The 17,626-nt window shown below is 43.8% G+C and overlaps 2 protein-coding genes and 1 long non-coding RNA gene across 3 annotated transcripts in view; 1 reads left to right on the top strand and 2 right to left on the bottom strand.

Moving 5' to 3' along the window:
• The window catches only part of prx (periaxin), a 30,375-nt gene extending 27,056 nt beyond the window's left edge, over positions 1-3,319 (bottom strand). The window contains exon 1 of the mRNA XM_048264262.1: positions 3,154-3,319. The gene's annotated coding sequence lies outside the window, so the exon portion shown is untranslated. The remainder of the gene's footprint in view (positions 1-3,153) is intronic.
• A 6,332-nt stretch (positions 3,320-9,651) lies between these two features.
• LOC125308268 lies at positions 9,652-13,926 on the bottom strand. Its single transcript, XR_007195860.1, has 3 exons — positions 13,722-13,926; positions 12,353-12,764; positions 9,652-11,479 (listed from the first exon to the last, which is right to left on the bottom strand). It is a non-coding gene; the product is annotated as an uncharacterized LOC125308268 (long non-coding RNA).
• A 106-nt stretch (positions 13,927-14,032) lies between these two features.
• On the top strand, positions 14,033-17,376 carry LOC125307923 (homeodomain-interacting protein kinase 4-like). Its single transcript, XM_048264054.1, has 3 exons — positions 14,033-15,176; positions 15,332-16,784; positions 17,233-17,376. The coding sequence occupies exons 1-3, from the start codon at positions 14,620-14,622 to the stop codon at positions 17,374-17,376; spliced, it is 2,154 nt and encodes a 717-aa protein (XP_048120011.1). The 5' UTR covers positions 14,033-14,619.
• The last annotated feature ends 250 nt before the right edge of the window (positions 17,377-17,626 follow it).

Below are 17,626 nucleotides of genomic sequence, written 5' to 3'. Positions count from 1 at the left end.
CAAGAGGCTGTTGTGTGTTGTCTTGTTAAATAAAGAAAATAAGTCCTGGACCCTTCTCTCCAGAGTGAAGTGGGATAGAGGCTGGACAGGGACGCTCAACCGTCCCATGGTAGCTATAGTGGCAACATGGGGCCACGAGTCCAGAGGTGTCCAAACGCCTCCAAGGAGATCATCTCACTGTGATGCTACGGCACAGAGGCAGATGTCTGCCCCCCCCCTCCCACTCCCTCTCTATCATCCCCCAGCCCCCTCTCTCTCTTCCTCTCTCTCTTCTCTCTCTCTCCTCTCCTTCTCTCACTCTTTCTCTCGTGACTCATGGAAAAAAAACATCTTGTCTGGGAAAAAGCACTGATGCAGAGTTGTGCCCCTCCCATGGGCATGAACAGCCCATCAGGAAATGCCTTCAGATAAACAGGAAACAGAGATTTTCTCTCTCTGAGGCGAGTTACAAACATTGTTTGCACCACGAGTTTTCTGTCTCTGATGAAAAAATGCTGTCAGTCAACATACAAGAAACTGATAGTATCTGATTGTAAATGTGTCAAACATTGACAAATTCTGACTGGTCAGCAAAATGACACTGAGAATGAATATGCTAAAACAGAAGATAGAGAAGAACATCAAAAGTAAAGGTCATCATTGCACACTGGTCTAATATTATGAATGGTTTATTAAAAACGCTCTAAATAAACAATTTGTAATATCCAACCAGTGTGCCGTGATGATCTTTACTTTTGAAGTCTGATATTCCTGAATGTCACCAGCACTTGGGATCCAAAAATGGCCAGTACACAGGGCTTTTCTCTCAAAAGAGAAAAGCATATTTGTCTAAGAAATAATATTTTTTCTTTTTGTTATTCAGAGAACATTACGTGAGACTATCATGCATGCTTCAAGTGTCTGTGAAGCTGCATATGTAGTTACCACACTGATTTAAATCATACATGATGCACTACTCATCAGAGTACTATAAACTGATCTTCTCCTCCACACTATTAAACATTTGCGATAAATAATACTGGCAAGTTGTGTTGCCACCATGTCTTCAGTTTAGTGGCCACATATAATGGGGGTCTATGTAATCTGAATATATTCTGATTCAGGCAACTTGAATACCTCCCTGATTTAAAACAATGTGTATCATGAATACTATGCGCTGTTAGGGTAATGTCTCTGCTATGGTAACTTTCAAGATGTGTTGACATCAAATTCAAACCCCTGTTTAAGCACATGCTCCTGAGCGCTGCTATTTCAACACTCCGACCAGGCATGGAGGCTTTCGAGCGGGAGCGAACGAGAGGGTCACTAGGAGTCGTTCTTCAATGGCATGACAGGCTATCTATAGCCCATCAACACAGCTGGTTTCTCAACCTTCAGGACCGCCGCCCTGTGCCCCCTGCCCTGCCCCCCCGACGCTCCACCTAACTCTAGCTTGGGAGTTATGGTATCCCGTTAACGTGTCTGATGACCAAGCCTCAGGAGGAATACCACAGGGATCACACGCACACACACACGCTCACACACACACACGACAAAGAGTTTTAGGACAATAATTAAGCTTGGGACCAAAGCCATCTCTCTTACCAAACAGATAGCTGCAAGTCTACACTCATCCTGGAGAGACTGGCAGGGCAGGACAACTGACGTTATACTGAAGAGTTTGAATCATTCATGCTTCTTCCATCTTTAGTAAAAAACTGTTGTATTTCCACACTCCAAGGAGTCCTTATCTGGAAAAAGCGTCAAACGTCAGACAAACCTCTGCATGGACAAACCTCTGCATGGACAATCTCACCCTCTCTGAATGATCCTGGTAGTATACCAAGTTACAGCCAATCATTAGGCTCCAGTAAACTGTTACTCAATCAGAGCCCACTGAACGCATTTGAAAGATTCTGTAAATGCCATGCTAAATATGGCCTCAGCATCAACAAGCTTCATCTGCACTCTCCAGTATGAGATGCCATTCACTTGTCAGTCATAACTAACATGCAAAAAAATGGCCCTTAAATATTTTGATTTGCATCAAAAGGGGCTCTGTGAAAAACATTTTCTGCAACCTGTCATCAATGCATTGTGTCTTATTTGACCTGAAAATTTGCTTTGAAACACATTCTGATTTGATCATATTTGCCCTCACACTCATTTGTGAAAACTGGCTAATGGAAAGGGGTCCTTTCAGTGGGCTTTCACGGCACACACACAGTAAAATACACTTCTCCATATGCCTTCTGAATGAGCTGTGCCCTTTACTCTAGCACAGCATGCCGAGTCCTAAAGCTAGCTAGCTAGCTAGCCCAGCACAGGACAGCCCATCACAGCACAGCGCAGGCAGATCTCATGACCCACAGTTAACAGCTGTTGTGTTAAATAAATGCAGGGAGTTGGAAATAAACACAAACGCGCGCACGCACACACACACACACCTTTCTCTGGTTACCCGCACAGAGTTTGTACCAGTGAGACGAATACATGCAGCAGCTCCAGGATGATATTCCTACACGCTCTAAACAAGGACTTGCACATTGTCAAATGATGTTATGTTGTGTGCTGCAGTGGCTTTTCTGAGATATGTTTAAATTACAAAGTATCAATGCATTTGACAGTCACAACTCAGTCTGCAGCTAGTTCCTTTCCATCATAGGTACATAACTTTAAAAAGATTACTTTAAAAAGATTAGCATAATTTAAAAAGATTACTTCGGACTAATTACAAATGTGAAGGATTAAGTTTCAAAGGCGATGAAGGTAGGGGCCAAAATTAAGGAATGGGACATTCTAATTTCATCATGAGCGATCAGGCAATTAAACTTTGAGATATGACGATACAGTAGTACTGTATGACTTGAGCTATTTGTTCATATCAGTGCAATGCATTATGGTGACAATATCATACACTAAGTTGTCTCAGCATATGGACCCATGAGTAGTAATTAAAATAATCATGCAATATATTATTGTAATACCAGAATGCCTCAGAACAACTGGACTCTCCTGTCACTCCACACGCTCTTCACACAGTGACACAGACCCCACTGTCCACTTGGTCCACTAAACGAGAAATCTACCTAAAAATATGTCCACTCCTGCCCCCCTGCCTCCCCAAACACCACCTGTCACCACAATACCACTCCACACTCCTGCCCTTCCTACCTGTCTTTTGCCCAGTTTCTCTCCCCAGCTGTGTCTCCCTTTAGCGCTCTCTTCCTCCGGAGTGCGTCAGTGTGCTTTCAATCTGTGGCGTGTTAAACTCTCGCTCGTTCACTCATACTCCGCTCCCCCCCAGTGTGCAGGCAGACTGACTCCAGGCTGCGCTCTCTTGGTCGAGAGACCTAAATGTGCCATGAAAAAGTGCCATGGCATCCCCTGAGGGGCGGGGGGTGGGTGGGGGCTGGGTCAGTGAGCCAATTGGTTTAGCCACTGGGGGATGCCCCAAATACGGTGTGCGTAGAGGTGGGGCAGGGAAAGAGGACTGGGGGCAGAAGGGCGGGCTCGGACTGGACCAAGCGGCTCTTGGGGTCTGCATACTCTATGTGGGTGACAGTATAAGAGGGAGAGAGGATACTCACGGACACACACTCACTCTCTTGCACTCTATCTCTCTCTCACACACACACACACACACACACACACACACACACACACACATAAAGACGAAAATAAAAACAGCTCTGTAGGTGGCTCAGCAAATCTACAAGTCTCCCTTTGCTGAAGTAGTCAGCCGTTGTTTGCCTACACTGCTGACTAACAGAACAGCGCTAGTGAAAGCAGCATACCAAAACAAAGGTGGACAAAACAGAGACAAACCTCAGTGGTAGACCTTCTGCATAGTAGACAAATGCCTCCACGGGTGCTATTTTTAGTCCAAGGAGGCCAAAAATTGCAAATAGACTTGTGGTGTTATTTTTGGAGTGCAATCATGAGGTACGTTTGGACAGCAGCAGCTGTTGTTTTGAGTTTAACGCCTGTGTGTTCTGGTCTTCATCTTCTTCTTCCTCCTCCTCCTCTGCGTACGCCGGCATGCCAGCATGCCACCGTGCCACCGCTACTGCATTCCCGTCTCCGTCTCATCTCCAGGGCGTGTTCGATCAGGTTCCCCAGGGGTGATGGGTTGGTGGTGGGGGAGGTGGGGGACGAAACCTGAAACTCCTGGTGCGGTGCCCGACGTGCTGATGTCTCCCCCCTGCCCCTGATCACAGGGTGTTGGACAGGCAGGTGTCCAGACCGGGCCATGGCCAATGCCACTGCGCTGTGCGCGGAATGCCACATCTCGTCCAGCGCGACGCGTTTGCCCGCGCCGACTGCCAGGTGTTTACATTGTGCTGCCTCTGTCCATCAGTCTGCGGTGCACAAACAGTGGGATTTAACTGGGCCGGGTGGACGCCAAGCTAGAAAGTGGGTGATGGGGCAGTTTAGATGAAGCTACGGAGGTTTGTAGTTGTGTGTGTGTGTGGGGGGGTTAAGTAAGGTTAGGAGTTTGCAGGAGAGGGTGGGTGGGGTAGGCAGTGTTGCTAGATGGCTTGGCAAACGTTGGGGTGTCCCGGCAGGGAGAACAACCCCCCATCGTCAGCAGATAACGAGGCCAGGAACCTGAAACGCGGGGCTGGACTGGGATGGGCTGGGCTGGACTGGGATGGGCTGGGGTGGATTGGGTTGGGCTGGGCTGGGGTGGATTGGGTTGGGCTGGGCTGGATTGGGTTGGGCTGGGCTGGGGTGGATTGGGTTGGGCTGGGCTGGGCTGTGTGGCTCAGATGGTGATGTAGAGAGCAGCACGCCAGGGAGGGGTCCTTACCTCGTGACACCTCTGGCTCTGACTGAAAACCACGGAGATGGGGCAAACTGAGCTCTGGTGGGGCAAACTGAGCTCTGATGGGGCAAACTGAGCTCTGATGGGCAAACTGAGTTGCTGAGCTCCAAACAACATCAAAGTAATTCAGTATCGCACAGGATATGATTTTTTGCATACTGGTGCTAGTACTTGGGGAAAATGCCAGCTTTGCACCTGTTGTATCCCCGTATGTACGTAGAGAAGGCAGCACTGATCTATGCCAGATCTTCAGCCTTCTGTCCTTCTGTCCCACACTTATCTCCAGGTCTGAAAAGGGAAGAGACGATGCTAAACCCCACACACTGTGGTTGCAGTGCACTGTTGACGCTAGTAGCAAAACAGTCCCATAGTCCAGCAATTCAGTGCATTGTGTGCCAAACACCTGCTGCTGAACAAAACAAAACAAAACAAAACAAGTGCAACCAAACAAACACGGCAAACAAAGCAAGTCAAGTACTCCAATGAACTCGCTGTGAAGAGAGGAATTTGTTTCTGAGGAGAACAGGTAAGGAAGCTCGAAGCCTCAACCTTCTCCGCTCTCATTGCAGCAAAAGAACTTCGGAAGGACACTGAGAGATAAACAGAGAAGGCCCAGAGCAGATGTCCAGGAGGACTATGGTCCACGTGTTAAGAGGAGCAATACATTAACTGTCCAGTCAAACAATGGGCTCTACCGCCCATCCATTTCCATCTGAGCCCTCACCTCCGCATTAGGGTGTGTGTGTGTGTGTGTGTGTGTGTGTGTGTGTGTATTTAAAGTCGAATCAGACAGACTCAGAAACGGCAAGGAAAGGAAGAGACAGAGGAAGGGACTGAGAGGACTGAGAGAAGCAACACAGAAGTGAAGAGAAATGCACAGAGAGACTGACTGAGAGGAAAGGAGTGTGAGTGTGCGTGTGTACGTGTGTGTGTGCATGCGTGTGTGCAAAAGAGAAAGTTGTACAGACTGGTCAGGGGTAGGATGAATCATAATGATGTGAGGAAAGATATTACCCAGAGTGGGACAGGTGCTATCTACTGAGCAGATGATGGGTGACAAGTGTCACATTCTCACAAGACCACACACATCCCTAAATACAACAGTGTGGTCATGCTACCCATAACACATATCTGAAACAAACACACACACACACACACACACACACACTCAAACACTCCTGGGCAAACAGGAAATGTATTGAATACAAGCGATTAAATTTGAGCCGGAAATATGCAAACTAATGCAGTCTGTCATCAAAGGATCAGCTTCATTGCCAAGTCTGGTCAGTTTAAACATTTTACATCTTTGTAAAGGCATGGAATTAACATCCATCACAACTTGAACAGAATAACAAGCTATAAAAGCCTTTCTGGCTTGGTGTGAAATATTCCACACAGGCTTTTTAAGAAAAGGAATGATGAGCTGTCGATAATCATTCTTTTTAAACAAAAAAATAAGTTTGGTATGGCACCTCTATTCCCATTAAGGCTTATCACTCAGCAAGCGTTTAGAGACATGCAGAATAGTCCTTCCACCCAATATTGAAAAGGATGTCAATATACATTTCTAACTGATACAAATGACCCATGAAATACTATAACAAATTATGTTCAAGAAGACAACAAGCCCATTCAATTATATCAGAACTTTCAGATTAGCTTCAAATGTAATTTAGTCAACTGTCACTTTCCAATGATCCTTGGTGTCATAGGCAAACAACAACAACCATTTAACAAATATTAAACAACAAACAAACCAGTAATTGTATATTGACGTTCAGATCCAATCTATCTATATTCTTCAGTGTGATCCACCCACCCCCACCACACACACACACACACACACACACACACACACACTAACACAACACAAGTTCTTCACAAACCTGCACTTGAGGAAGGTGCCCAGGTGACCCGGAATATCCCACGTAGGCAGTCACACATGGTCCTGTGTGGACTCGGGACACAAACACACACACACAACACACTCAACACACCTCAGGACAACAAGAAGGACAGAAACAGAATGACAACAGAATAGACGTGGGGTTGGGAGGAAAAAAAGGAGTCAAGATGCGAAGCCTGCGGAAAATAAAAAACAAGATGGACAGGCTCTCGGAAAGGCAACCCCTTCTGTCAAAGGAGTGGTAGCGGTCCAGCTACCAGCTAGCATGTGGGGGAGAGAGAGAGGGTCTCGGGTGGAGAGAAAAAGGCAGGAAGAGAGAGAGAAAGAGAAAAAGAGAGCGAGAGAGAGAGAGAGGAGGGAACTGATCAAGATAGGGATGGATGGAGAGAGAGAGAGAAACAGACTGAAAGAGAGAGAGGGAGAAAGTGATAGAGAGAGGGCAGGGGAGAGGGCGACAGGAGGGAGACAGGGCAGAATGCTGTATTAGCTCAACTTCCGCGTCAGCAGTTTGGGGCCTTCACTCTAAAGCCCCTGCCTTTTGTCCAGTGGCGGGGCAGCTTTAGCTCCGGAGCACCACAGCCTTGTTATCAGGGCTTAGCGGCGCACTGACCACTAGACTGCGTGGCCAACCGAGCACAGACTCGCCCACAATGTCATGAAAAGAACAACACATTTGCTCACGGCCACCCAGTCACAAACACACACAACGCGGCTCCGAAGCTTCAGCTGCAGCTGGGGATATGATTTGATATCTCCACTCTCTTGATGCCTCATCAGCCCATAGGATCATGATGTATTGTCAAGTGATGAAATGAAAAGTTCAAACGTTTAAAAATATATATTATACACAGGCTACTAAATGAGGAGATGGAGGTTAAATCATATTTCAAAGGGAGACACTGGTCTATCGGAGATCATACATCTTAACATGACTGAGATCAGAGATCATACATCTTAACATGACTGAGATCTGAGATGTTCTCTGGCCGTTTTTGAGAGCGCATCTAGCAAGTTTTCTATGTGAGCAACAAATGTCACATGACCACCACACAAACACATGTGTTTGGGGCTTCATGAACAGGCTCTAACAGAGGCCCTGCCACACTAGGATCATGAAGGAGGGGGCGGGGGATGCAAACAAGGCATAGTCCCTCTCCAAATCAGATTGGCATTTATTTAGCCAAGTAAGTGAGAAACCTACACAAAAAGGAATTTAGTTCTGGCCGATAGTGTTATAGATAGATAGATAGATAGATACTTTATTGATCCCTAGGGGAAATTCAAGAGTCATTTCTGCAGTACAGACATAGATTAATACACAGTCAATGAAGACAGGTATCACTAACTGAAACCAGTTCCAACTTGTGTCGTGATTAATACTACTGAAACTGCTCTTCTGTCTGTGACTGAAGCATTGAGAGTAGCTAAGTCCTCAGTCATCAGTATTAATTCTACTAGATTTATCTGCAGCCTTTAATACTGTTAACCATGACATTCTCCTATCTATACTATCTGAACTGGGAATTTCTGGAAAAGCTCTTGACTGGTTTGAATCTTACCTTAAAGGGCGTTCTTTCAACGTGTCTTGGCAGGGACAGGTATCTAAGTCTCATGACCTCACCACAGGTGTGCCTCAGGGATCACTATTAGGACCCTTGCTTTTCTCTATTTACACCACTTCCTTAGGTGATACCATTCGCTCCCATGGATTTGGCTATCACTGTTATGCAGACGACACTCAACTTTACCTGTCTTTCCCACCTGATGACTCTAGTGTTTCCCACCGGATTTCTGCATGCCTTAAGGATATTTCAGCCTGGATGAAAGATCGGCACCTTCAGCTTAATCTCTCAAAAACAGAGTTTTTGGTGTTTCCAGCTAAAACAGCTATTCTCCAACAGATTAACATCCAGCTTGACTCAACTTCACTGACCCCAACTAGATCGGCACGAAACTTGGGCGTTGTAATTGATGACCGACTTAACTTCTCTGAGCATATAGCTTCTATTGCAAAATCATGTCGGTTTATGCTTTACAACATTAGGAAGATCAGACCTTATCTGACACAAGATTCCACACAACTTCTTGTTCAGACCATGGTCATCTCTAAACTATTGAAGACTAACATGTTAGACTATTGTAATTCACTATTAGCTGGCTTACCCGCTTGTGTAACAAGATCATTACAGCTGATTCAAAATGCTGGAGCACGCCTGGTCTTCAATCAGCCAAAGAGGACACATGTAACTCCTCTCCTAGTTACTCTCCATTGGCTCCCTATAGTAGCCAGAATTAAATTTAAATCTCTCACTTTCTAAGTCTGCTAAATCCATAACCATAACCATAATACAGCCCATAATTATAACTCCTAGACACACACATACACACAGAGGGAGTTGGTGTTGGGTGTTCAACTGACTAACTGAACTCTGAGGTTGAGAGCAATCTCGTCTGAATTCCCCTTGGTGCCACAGCTGAGGAAGTCGAAAGGCATTACAAGTGACTTCTGTGTTTAACTTTAACAATTATCAGAACACTTTTACATTATTTGGATCTATATATAAAACAATAGGCCTACATTAAAAGCTTGATCTACCCACATGCAAATGTAGAAAAAGTTTCCTCACAATGGAAGGTCATTATGATAATTTTCACCAAAAAAGAATGTTTTCTTTCCTAATAAGTCCTGTTAGGTACCGAGTTAAAAATGTTGTCAGACTGTTCACCTTCTCTCATCTGTTGTGAGCTCAATCCAATATCGATGGGTTATTTAAGGAAACATTACTAATGAAATTAGCTGTTGCTACAACACCATGAGACTGTTTTGTAACCAATTGGAGCCAGAACACTAACAACATTAGGCACAGAAATGTCAGGGGAAACAGTGTAATTGAATGTGTAAGTCTGTCACACCAGAGGAAGACAAAAAAGCCAAAAATGTCCTTGTGAGTGGGACTATTTATTTTCAAACCACCAGCGGAGAGATTGCAGTAAATCAGGAAAAGGACTCATTGAGAAAGAGCACCATGTCAAGCAATGCATCCTCACAACAACATGCTGTTGTAAAGACATACAATCTTGTACCTTCTTCAGACAATCCTGGATGATGTCAGATCAATTAATTTAACTTCATTTAAGTCCATTTAATAATTCATTTTAATATCTCTAACTGAATTCCATTCTGTCCAATTTGGTCATTTAAAAAAAAGGATCTATTGTGTTTTGCAGTTTTTCACTTGTAGCTCTGGTGTTGGTATCCTGAACATGTATAGTAAATCAGTGTGTGTGTGTGTGTGTGTGTGTGTGTGTGTGTGTGTGTGTGTGTGTGTGTGTGTGTGTGTGTGTAACATCTGCAGAGGTCTTGCTCAGTGTGACAAGTCTTGGAGAGGATGTGTAGAACACTCTGATGTCACTCTGACATCAGCCGTCCCTCTCTTTTATCAGTCGTTCCTTCAATGAACAAAGTATTAAAGCAGAATAGAAAACAGTTGGTTAAATCTTTATCGAATGAAATGTCAACATGTAAATCAAGCAGTTTGTATACATCTGAAAAGAAAAGAATACTGGGATTTAACCAATGAAAGGCACAAATAAGAATTAAACAAAACCCAAGGAAAGAAAAAACCTGGACATGAACATACACAGAAAAATAGCTGATATCAATCTGGATAGGGATCTTGTTACCACATTACGAGTCATTTGGAGGAGATTCCCACCCCAATCCCACCCACTCTCTTAGTCTCCTATGGGTGAGGTGCAGTGCGGACATGCAGAAAGACAGATACAGATACACAAACACACACATACACACACACTAACATACACTATGGGGTCTATTTTAAGGGCAGTGACATGGGCTGAGTGGTCTTGTGGATCTCACTAAGATCTGCTGCTGTCCATAGCTAGCAATCCAATTAATATTCAAAGCTGACTATGAGAGTGTTGTTGATATCCAAAGCTGACTATGAGAGTGTTGTTGATACTATGAGAGTGTTGATGATATCCAAAGCTGACTATAAGGGTGTTGATGATATCCAAAGCTGACTATGAGAGTGTTGATGATATCCAAAAACTAATGATGAAATCCACATAATCTTCAGGAGCACTTCTGCTCAGCCTAAGTGACCACTCTGCATCATTGTCACTGCCCTCAACATGAGACCCCTTGTGTGTGTGTGTGTGTGTGTGTGTGTGTGTGTGTGTGTGTGTGTGTGTGTGTGTGTGTGTTGTAGTGGAGACCCTGAAACCCCCAGACCAGGTGGAGAGGACCAGGTCTGGGAGGGACAGAGGGGACATCCACCGGAATACTGTCCGCACCCTCGTCACCATACCTGCCCACTGCCAGGGCAGGCTGGTAATTAAAGTGCAGATTGAATTGATACCCTTCACACACACACACACACACACACACACAAAGTCCTAAATTGGTTAAGCTGATTAATCCCTATATGACCGTTAATTTTTTCTTGACCGTGTAAAACCTTCAGGAGTCCTATGTAGAATTTTTGGGACTTTGTAGGGCAAATATACACAAAAAGTTAAACACACACACACACGCACACACACACACACACACACACACACACACACACACACACACTCACACACCTCACAGCTGGAGACATAACGGGAAGTTCCACTCATTGTTGACTGTTTATTTAGGGTAAACACAGCAGTCATAATTTCCTCCATCTCACTCCATCTCTTCCTCCACCTCAGACTGAGGTGGGGCTGGATTGGAACAGGCAGTCGCTATGATGCTGATGCTACGGAACAGAGCACATGGTTACCAACAACAAAACAACGCCAGCATTATCCCCACAACACACTTCATCCATCACAAGATGCGCTAAACTCCATAACACTATCAATGGCCATACAGGGAAAAAAGTATGACAAGGCAAGAAAAACTTTGCGTTTTCATAAAAGGCAAGAAAAACTTTTATACCAATATTTTCCACATTCTCAATTAAGAATCTTTCTTTAAATTTGGCTAATGAAATTACATACATTATCAGGATAATGATCAGAACTAATAATAAACTGTTTATTAACAGTGTGCTTATGTAGATGATAGATGTAGATGATAAAATCCTATCAAAATAGCTACTGACTTCAGAATAAATACAGTTGGCAGATTTGTTGATTTCTTGCTATTGTTACTTGTTGCATGTATGTTAACACTATTGAATATTAAGGTTTAAAGGTGCCATGTGTAAGAATTGAGGTATTAGCACGCTAAATTACTAGCCACAGCCCGACAGGTGTCATAATACCAGTTTCTGCCATGGGAGGCGGTATGCGGGCAACATAACCGCCAGCCAAACTGCAATACACGAATAACTCGCACGGCTTGTGGGCGTACTTGAACCAAAGAGTATACACCTGTCGGGCTGTGGCTGGTAATTTAGCATGCTAATTCAGGTTGATATCTCTGCAGCACTATACCTTGTCATTCTTTTAATTACATCATCGCCCTTATTTCTTCTCATTCTTTTGATGCGTGTAGCTAATTTTTTTGGATATTTTAACCTCAATTCTTACACATGGCACCTTTAATGATGTTTTTCTGTAGTGAAGTACAATTCTATTCTATTCTATTGGCTCTGCTGAGAATACCGTTTCACTGGTAAACTCACATCTTGGCTTGGCTTGGCTGGCATGGCGCCCATACCATTAGGGGTCAAAGGTCAGAAGGAGGGTACGGTGTGGCCCGTAACACCACTCTGCCATAATCTCGGGCGTGGTGGAGCGGCGGTGACATCACCAACTAACAATCAGTCGACCTGAGTTCGATTCTCGAATCCACCGCTGCGAGTCTGTGGCGCCTTGGATACAAGTGTCTGCTAAATACCAGTCAGCCAACTTTCAATTTAACTTTAACATCCAGGTTCCAACAGGGCTGTCCTGCTCAGGAATGTTGTTTGCTATGAACATCCACTGACCACCATCACGTCCGCAATCATGATCACCCATCACGACAGGGCGTCTCCTCCCGTCTTTCCAGATAAAACAAACTCGGGACTGGGTGGGGCTGCATGACCTTTGCCCCTACAGAGGAAAAAAGAAGGAAGAAGCCAAAGTGAATGTTGAGATCTTAATCCTACTAAGCTTATGATAAATACCTGTAGTTTTGATGGGAGTACGACTGATAATTGTAGGTCATTAAGATTTAAAATATTAAGTTGTTTGGGGGGTAATAAAGTTGTATTAGCCTTTAATCATTAAACAAGCTGTATGGTGGGTTATAACCATTACAATAGATGTAACACAACGTAATGCAAAAGTATTAAAAGCATAGTGGTGTCTTATAAGAAGAAAAGAAAAAGAAAACAAGCAGCAGCGAGTTTGCTCTCCTGAACCAGGCAGTAATGTCTCCCCCTGGTGGTGAGTATTCGCTATATTAACAAAGGATTATTACGACCTAATTTGCTACCATGAAACAACATGAACCAAAGAAGTTACGACAGTGTATGACATTTTATTTTATTTAGGCATACACGATTAAATACGATGTTTGAGAGTGTCAGACATTGATTGGTTTTCAACGTTTAAAGGTCCTTTTCAATGTTTAAGGACTTTTTAATAGCATAGAAAACTTGTGTAGAGATATGTGTAGACTAGCCTATGAATGCCATAATCTTCTTACTAAGATGCAATCTGTATTAAGAAGCGTTAGGCTAGCTTTCTCGTCCTGTTTAAAACAACTTCTTGCAAACGCAAAATAACATTAGACCTACATGTTGCTGAAAACAAAACATTTGACAACAAACCCCCGTCTAAACCAGTAGGCTGGGTAATAAAAGTTAGGCTATATGTCGATCATTATCACGAAACAAAACTGATAGGCTATAAGATATAAACCTGGCACTTTCTAATAGGGACAATGCATGTGTCAAGGACAATGCTGATAAAATACTGACTAAAGCAAAGAGCGAAATGAACAGATCTGATTCTTTCTCATAAGGAGTTCTGATTTGAAATTCAAAACCTACTTAGGCTACTTACGTTCTCTGAATAGAAAGTCTGAATTGTCAGAGTTTACCTTGAGTAAACTTTGCAACAGGAGATGCTGAAAATAACCGAACATTATGTTGTTTTAAATACACTAAAAGGGCAAATTATGTGGATAACACTAAAACGAAACTTCATTGAGAAGTTCATACCACACACAAATCGCATCTGGAACGACGAATGTGATCTATGCTGCAACCATTAAGTGCATCATATATTCTGCAAATATTTAACTGTATTTCAAAACAAAAGTAACACGGTGTTCCATAGACCGCTACTTACCGCCATCTTTCGCTTCTTCTGGAAGCCTGTCGTTCTGCGTGACTCGATTCATGCCCCTCCTCTAGCCAGCTGGAGAGTAATACAAAAGACAATTGGCGGGCACATGGACAGTGAAATCTCCTTTTTTGGATGTGGTGCTGAAAATAACATTGACCTTGGCAATAGTTTTATGTAAAGCCAACGTTATAGATAGATACATGAAGACAGCAGGCCTAATATAGGCTACCATGCAATCTAAAACATTTTAAAAATAGGTTTGTGTAGGCTATATCAAATATTGACAGAAAATGGAGACACTAGCCGATTATAGCGTAGGCCTAAAATTAACCATGAACACAGTTCTGTTCACCGTTTTTATTTAAAAAAAAAAAAAAAACTCCCAGAGTGCCTCTATAATCAATCCTGTATGCAAAGTCTAATAAAGTTGTTAATCCTGGATTGCTCTAGTGTATTGCTTATGGAGTGTAATATGCGCCTAAATAGGCCTACATTGTAGCAAATAGAATGCATGTATCAATGATGGAACGTCGTGAATTGTTACATCTTGCATTCTTCTAATATGGAACAGTTTTGTGCTGTTTTTTATTGAATTGAATCTTGCTTAGGCTACATGTACGAGTGTCCTACAAAAATGTCAGATATTTATTCTGAAACTGAGGTTTACCACGTTCTGGACACTGTTGGAAGAGGAACTTTTGGTAAAGTCACAAAATGTTGGCGAGGAAGTGATGGAGAATTAGTTGCTGTAAAAATTATGAAAACGGATGTCCACAAAAGTCGCGTAATTAAGAATGAATTGAAACTTATATCCGTCCTTTGCTCTGCAAATTTGGACAAGAGTCATATTGTAAAATTCTACGAGGCTTTTCCTGGTCAGAGTTGTCATTACCTGGTTTTTGAGCTGTTGGAGAAGAATTTGTATCAACTTCAAAAAGATAATGGATTTAGACCATTAGCCATACGCAATATTCGGACGATTACTTATCAAGTGCTTAAAGCCCTTGCTAAGCTCAAGGAGTTAGCAATAATTCACGCTGATCTAAAACCTGAGAATGTCATGATCGTGGATCAGTCTCGCCATCCCTTCCGAGTCAAGGTGATCGACTTTGGCTCAGCAAGTCTTTTCAATGAAGTCCGTTTTGTAAGAGAGCCATACATCCAGTCAAGGTCAGATGTGCATCAATGTGATTATCATTTTAGGTGTAAAGATATAATAATAATAATAATAATAATAATAATAATATTTTATTTAAAGGCACCTTTCTTGGCACTCAAGAGTTTTATAACAAGATTGTGTAAATTTGATTCTTGTCCCCAACCAGATTCTATCGATCTCCAGAAATACTTCTTGGACTTCCATTCTGTGAAAAGGTGGATATGTGGTCCCTCGGCTGCATAATAGCAGAGCTTTTTCTTGGCTGGCCTCTGTACCCTGGAGAGTCAGAATATGACCAGGTGCGCTACATTTGTGAAACCCAGGGAATTCCACACACCCATCTCCTCAATTCAGCTAGCAAGGCTCACCTATATTTCGAACTCATAAAGAACAGTCGTGGGGCACCTAAATGGCAGCTAAAGCATCCTAGTTCTGTTGGCAAAGGTGGAGTCCCCCAGTCCACAGAGACAGCAGGTTCTTCTGGGCGACGGAAGTATATCTTCAGCTCTCTAGATGAACTTGAGTCTGTAGAGGTTCCTCAAACAGATGAGGGATTCCATAATGAGGAGATAGCTGCAGAAATTATGGACCGACACTGCATGGTAGAGCTCCTAAAGCGAACGCTGACGTTGGATTCGCACCAGAGGATCAATCCCAGCTCAGCCCTGCGCCATCACTTCATCACCATTCACCACTTGCGTGCTGCTCAGGAGTACAAGCAATATTACGAGATGTCTCGTCGCTGTCTGCAAGAGGCAGTGACACCAGCCAGAACTTCTGGGGGAGATGGCGCAAGACCACACCGTCTCCAGACAGAGACACAGGCCCAACCTCCTCACCCAAGGGGTGCTTACCAGCCTCAACGCTCTGCTGCTGCAAAACAGGAGCATCAGTACCACAGTGGCAGCTGCCAGGCAGCCTTTGCTGGGAAGTATCGCATAGACAATTGTGGTGCAACCTCAGCAGTACACAGCCAACACAATCTGGTCTACAGCCGAGTCCGTAAGACTACAAAGCAGCTGGACGATCTGTGCATCGTGGATGAGCAGGACATGGGTACCTCTGACACAATCTCGTCTGAGGAGTCTGATCGAGCCCATCAAACTCCAAACCGGCAAGCTTCTGACCCAGACAACTGTCCAGCACCCAACAAGGGCACAGATGAAGAAATGGGTGCCACTGGTTACTCCACTGTCCCTGGCACTCGCCGGGAGAGATCTCTGGGCGAGTCAATAATGTCGTATTTCAGTAGCTTCTGTGGGAAGCAGCAAATGGCTAAGCTTCCTCAGACTGAAGGCATTGCTCCAGGGACTTGTGGACCACAGCATGAGCCTGCCCAAGAGGGAACCCTGGACCAGTCGCTGGTGCTCTACCCTCAAGACGACTCCATGTGTGAGCAAGATGTGAATCCGCCACAGGTCTTCCTGGCAGAAACCCAGGATTTTCTACTGGAAGATATGGTCACCCAAGACTTTCTGACCCAGGTTCTTACCCAGAGTGTGATCGAAAGCCAAGATGGTGATGTCCCAATGTCCCAGGACATGGTGGATGACCACAGTGTGAACTATCCTGAATACAGTGACCAAGCTGTGCAGGCTGGTGGAGAATATGTCCTGCAGGTAAGGTAGCACGCAAGAGTGTGTAAGAGCAAACGTAAGAGAGCCATTTTTTATCACTTCAGCTTTGAACATTTAAGCATATATGAGGCTAGTTGGGTCAAATCAAATCTAATTTCAAAGCCATTCATTAAAAAATATTAATAGTGGTCAGCCTTGAAATGAGTTACACAGACTGAATTACAATTTTATTCACAAACAATAACAAACCTGTCCACACTTATAATGCTGAAATACAGCAAAGGAAAATGTGTTTAAGTATAGTCAGAACCTTTTATATTACATTTGTTTAACAATGTCATGTTTAAAATGACATAGTACATTGAATGTTTAAATTCTGTGTGTGTGATCTTATATTCCCTGAGAATTAAACCCATGATGACTTTGCCCTGTTCTAGTGCTTTACCACTTGAAACTTCCAGACCCTTCTCTTGTCTCATCTCTTCTCCAGTACTTTCCATATGAGCCAGAGGCTCATCCACCCCAGTGGCCTGACCCCAACAGCTGGATGCCCGATGCCCAGATGTCCACCTTCCACGGCTATGGCCCTTCGGCCCGCAGTGGAGGTTGCGCACACAACTTCATGCATTACTGAGGGCTTGGAGGATGCAGCACATGCACAAGCAAGGAAAAGCGCCAGACATAATTGTTGGGTCCATCCTTGGTCCCAATCACTCCTTTTGAGCCTCCTAGACTTTTTCTTTCTGTTGCTTCAGCTTTGCACAAGGTTAAGACCCTTTCAGATGCTCTGTCTGTCTCCAACCTGCAAGAAGCACCTGGCAATTTGCAATTATGTCAGAGATTGAAGAAAGTTGATGCCATTGAATGATATATTTATGAAATAA

The sequence above is a fragment of the Alosa alosa genome, chromosome 15 (genome assembly GCF_017589495.1).
Source record: "Alosa alosa isolate M-15738 ecotype Scorff River chromosome 15, AALO_Geno_1.1, whole genome shotgun sequence".
In the NCBI taxonomy this organism is placed as follows: domain Eukaryota; kingdom Metazoa; phylum Chordata; class Actinopteri; order Clupeiformes; family Clupeidae; genus Alosa; species Alosa alosa.
This window is presented reverse-complemented; position numbering and strand designations above follow the sequence as displayed.

Excerpts from the sequence above, each read along its gene's own strand:
- LOC125307923 (XM_048264054.1), top strand. The coding sequence starts at position 14,620 with ATGTACGAGTGTCCTACAAAAATGTCAGATATTTATTCTGAAACTGAG. Across the intron at positions 15,177-15,331 it reads GAGCCATACATCCAGTCAAG|ATTCTATCGATCTCCAGAAA; the intron begins GTCAGATGTGCA and ends GTCCCCAACCAG. Across the intron at positions 16,785-17,232 it reads GTGGAGAATATGTCCTGCAG|TACTTTCCATATGAGCCAGA; the intron begins GTAAGGTAGCAC and ends TCTCTTCTCCAG.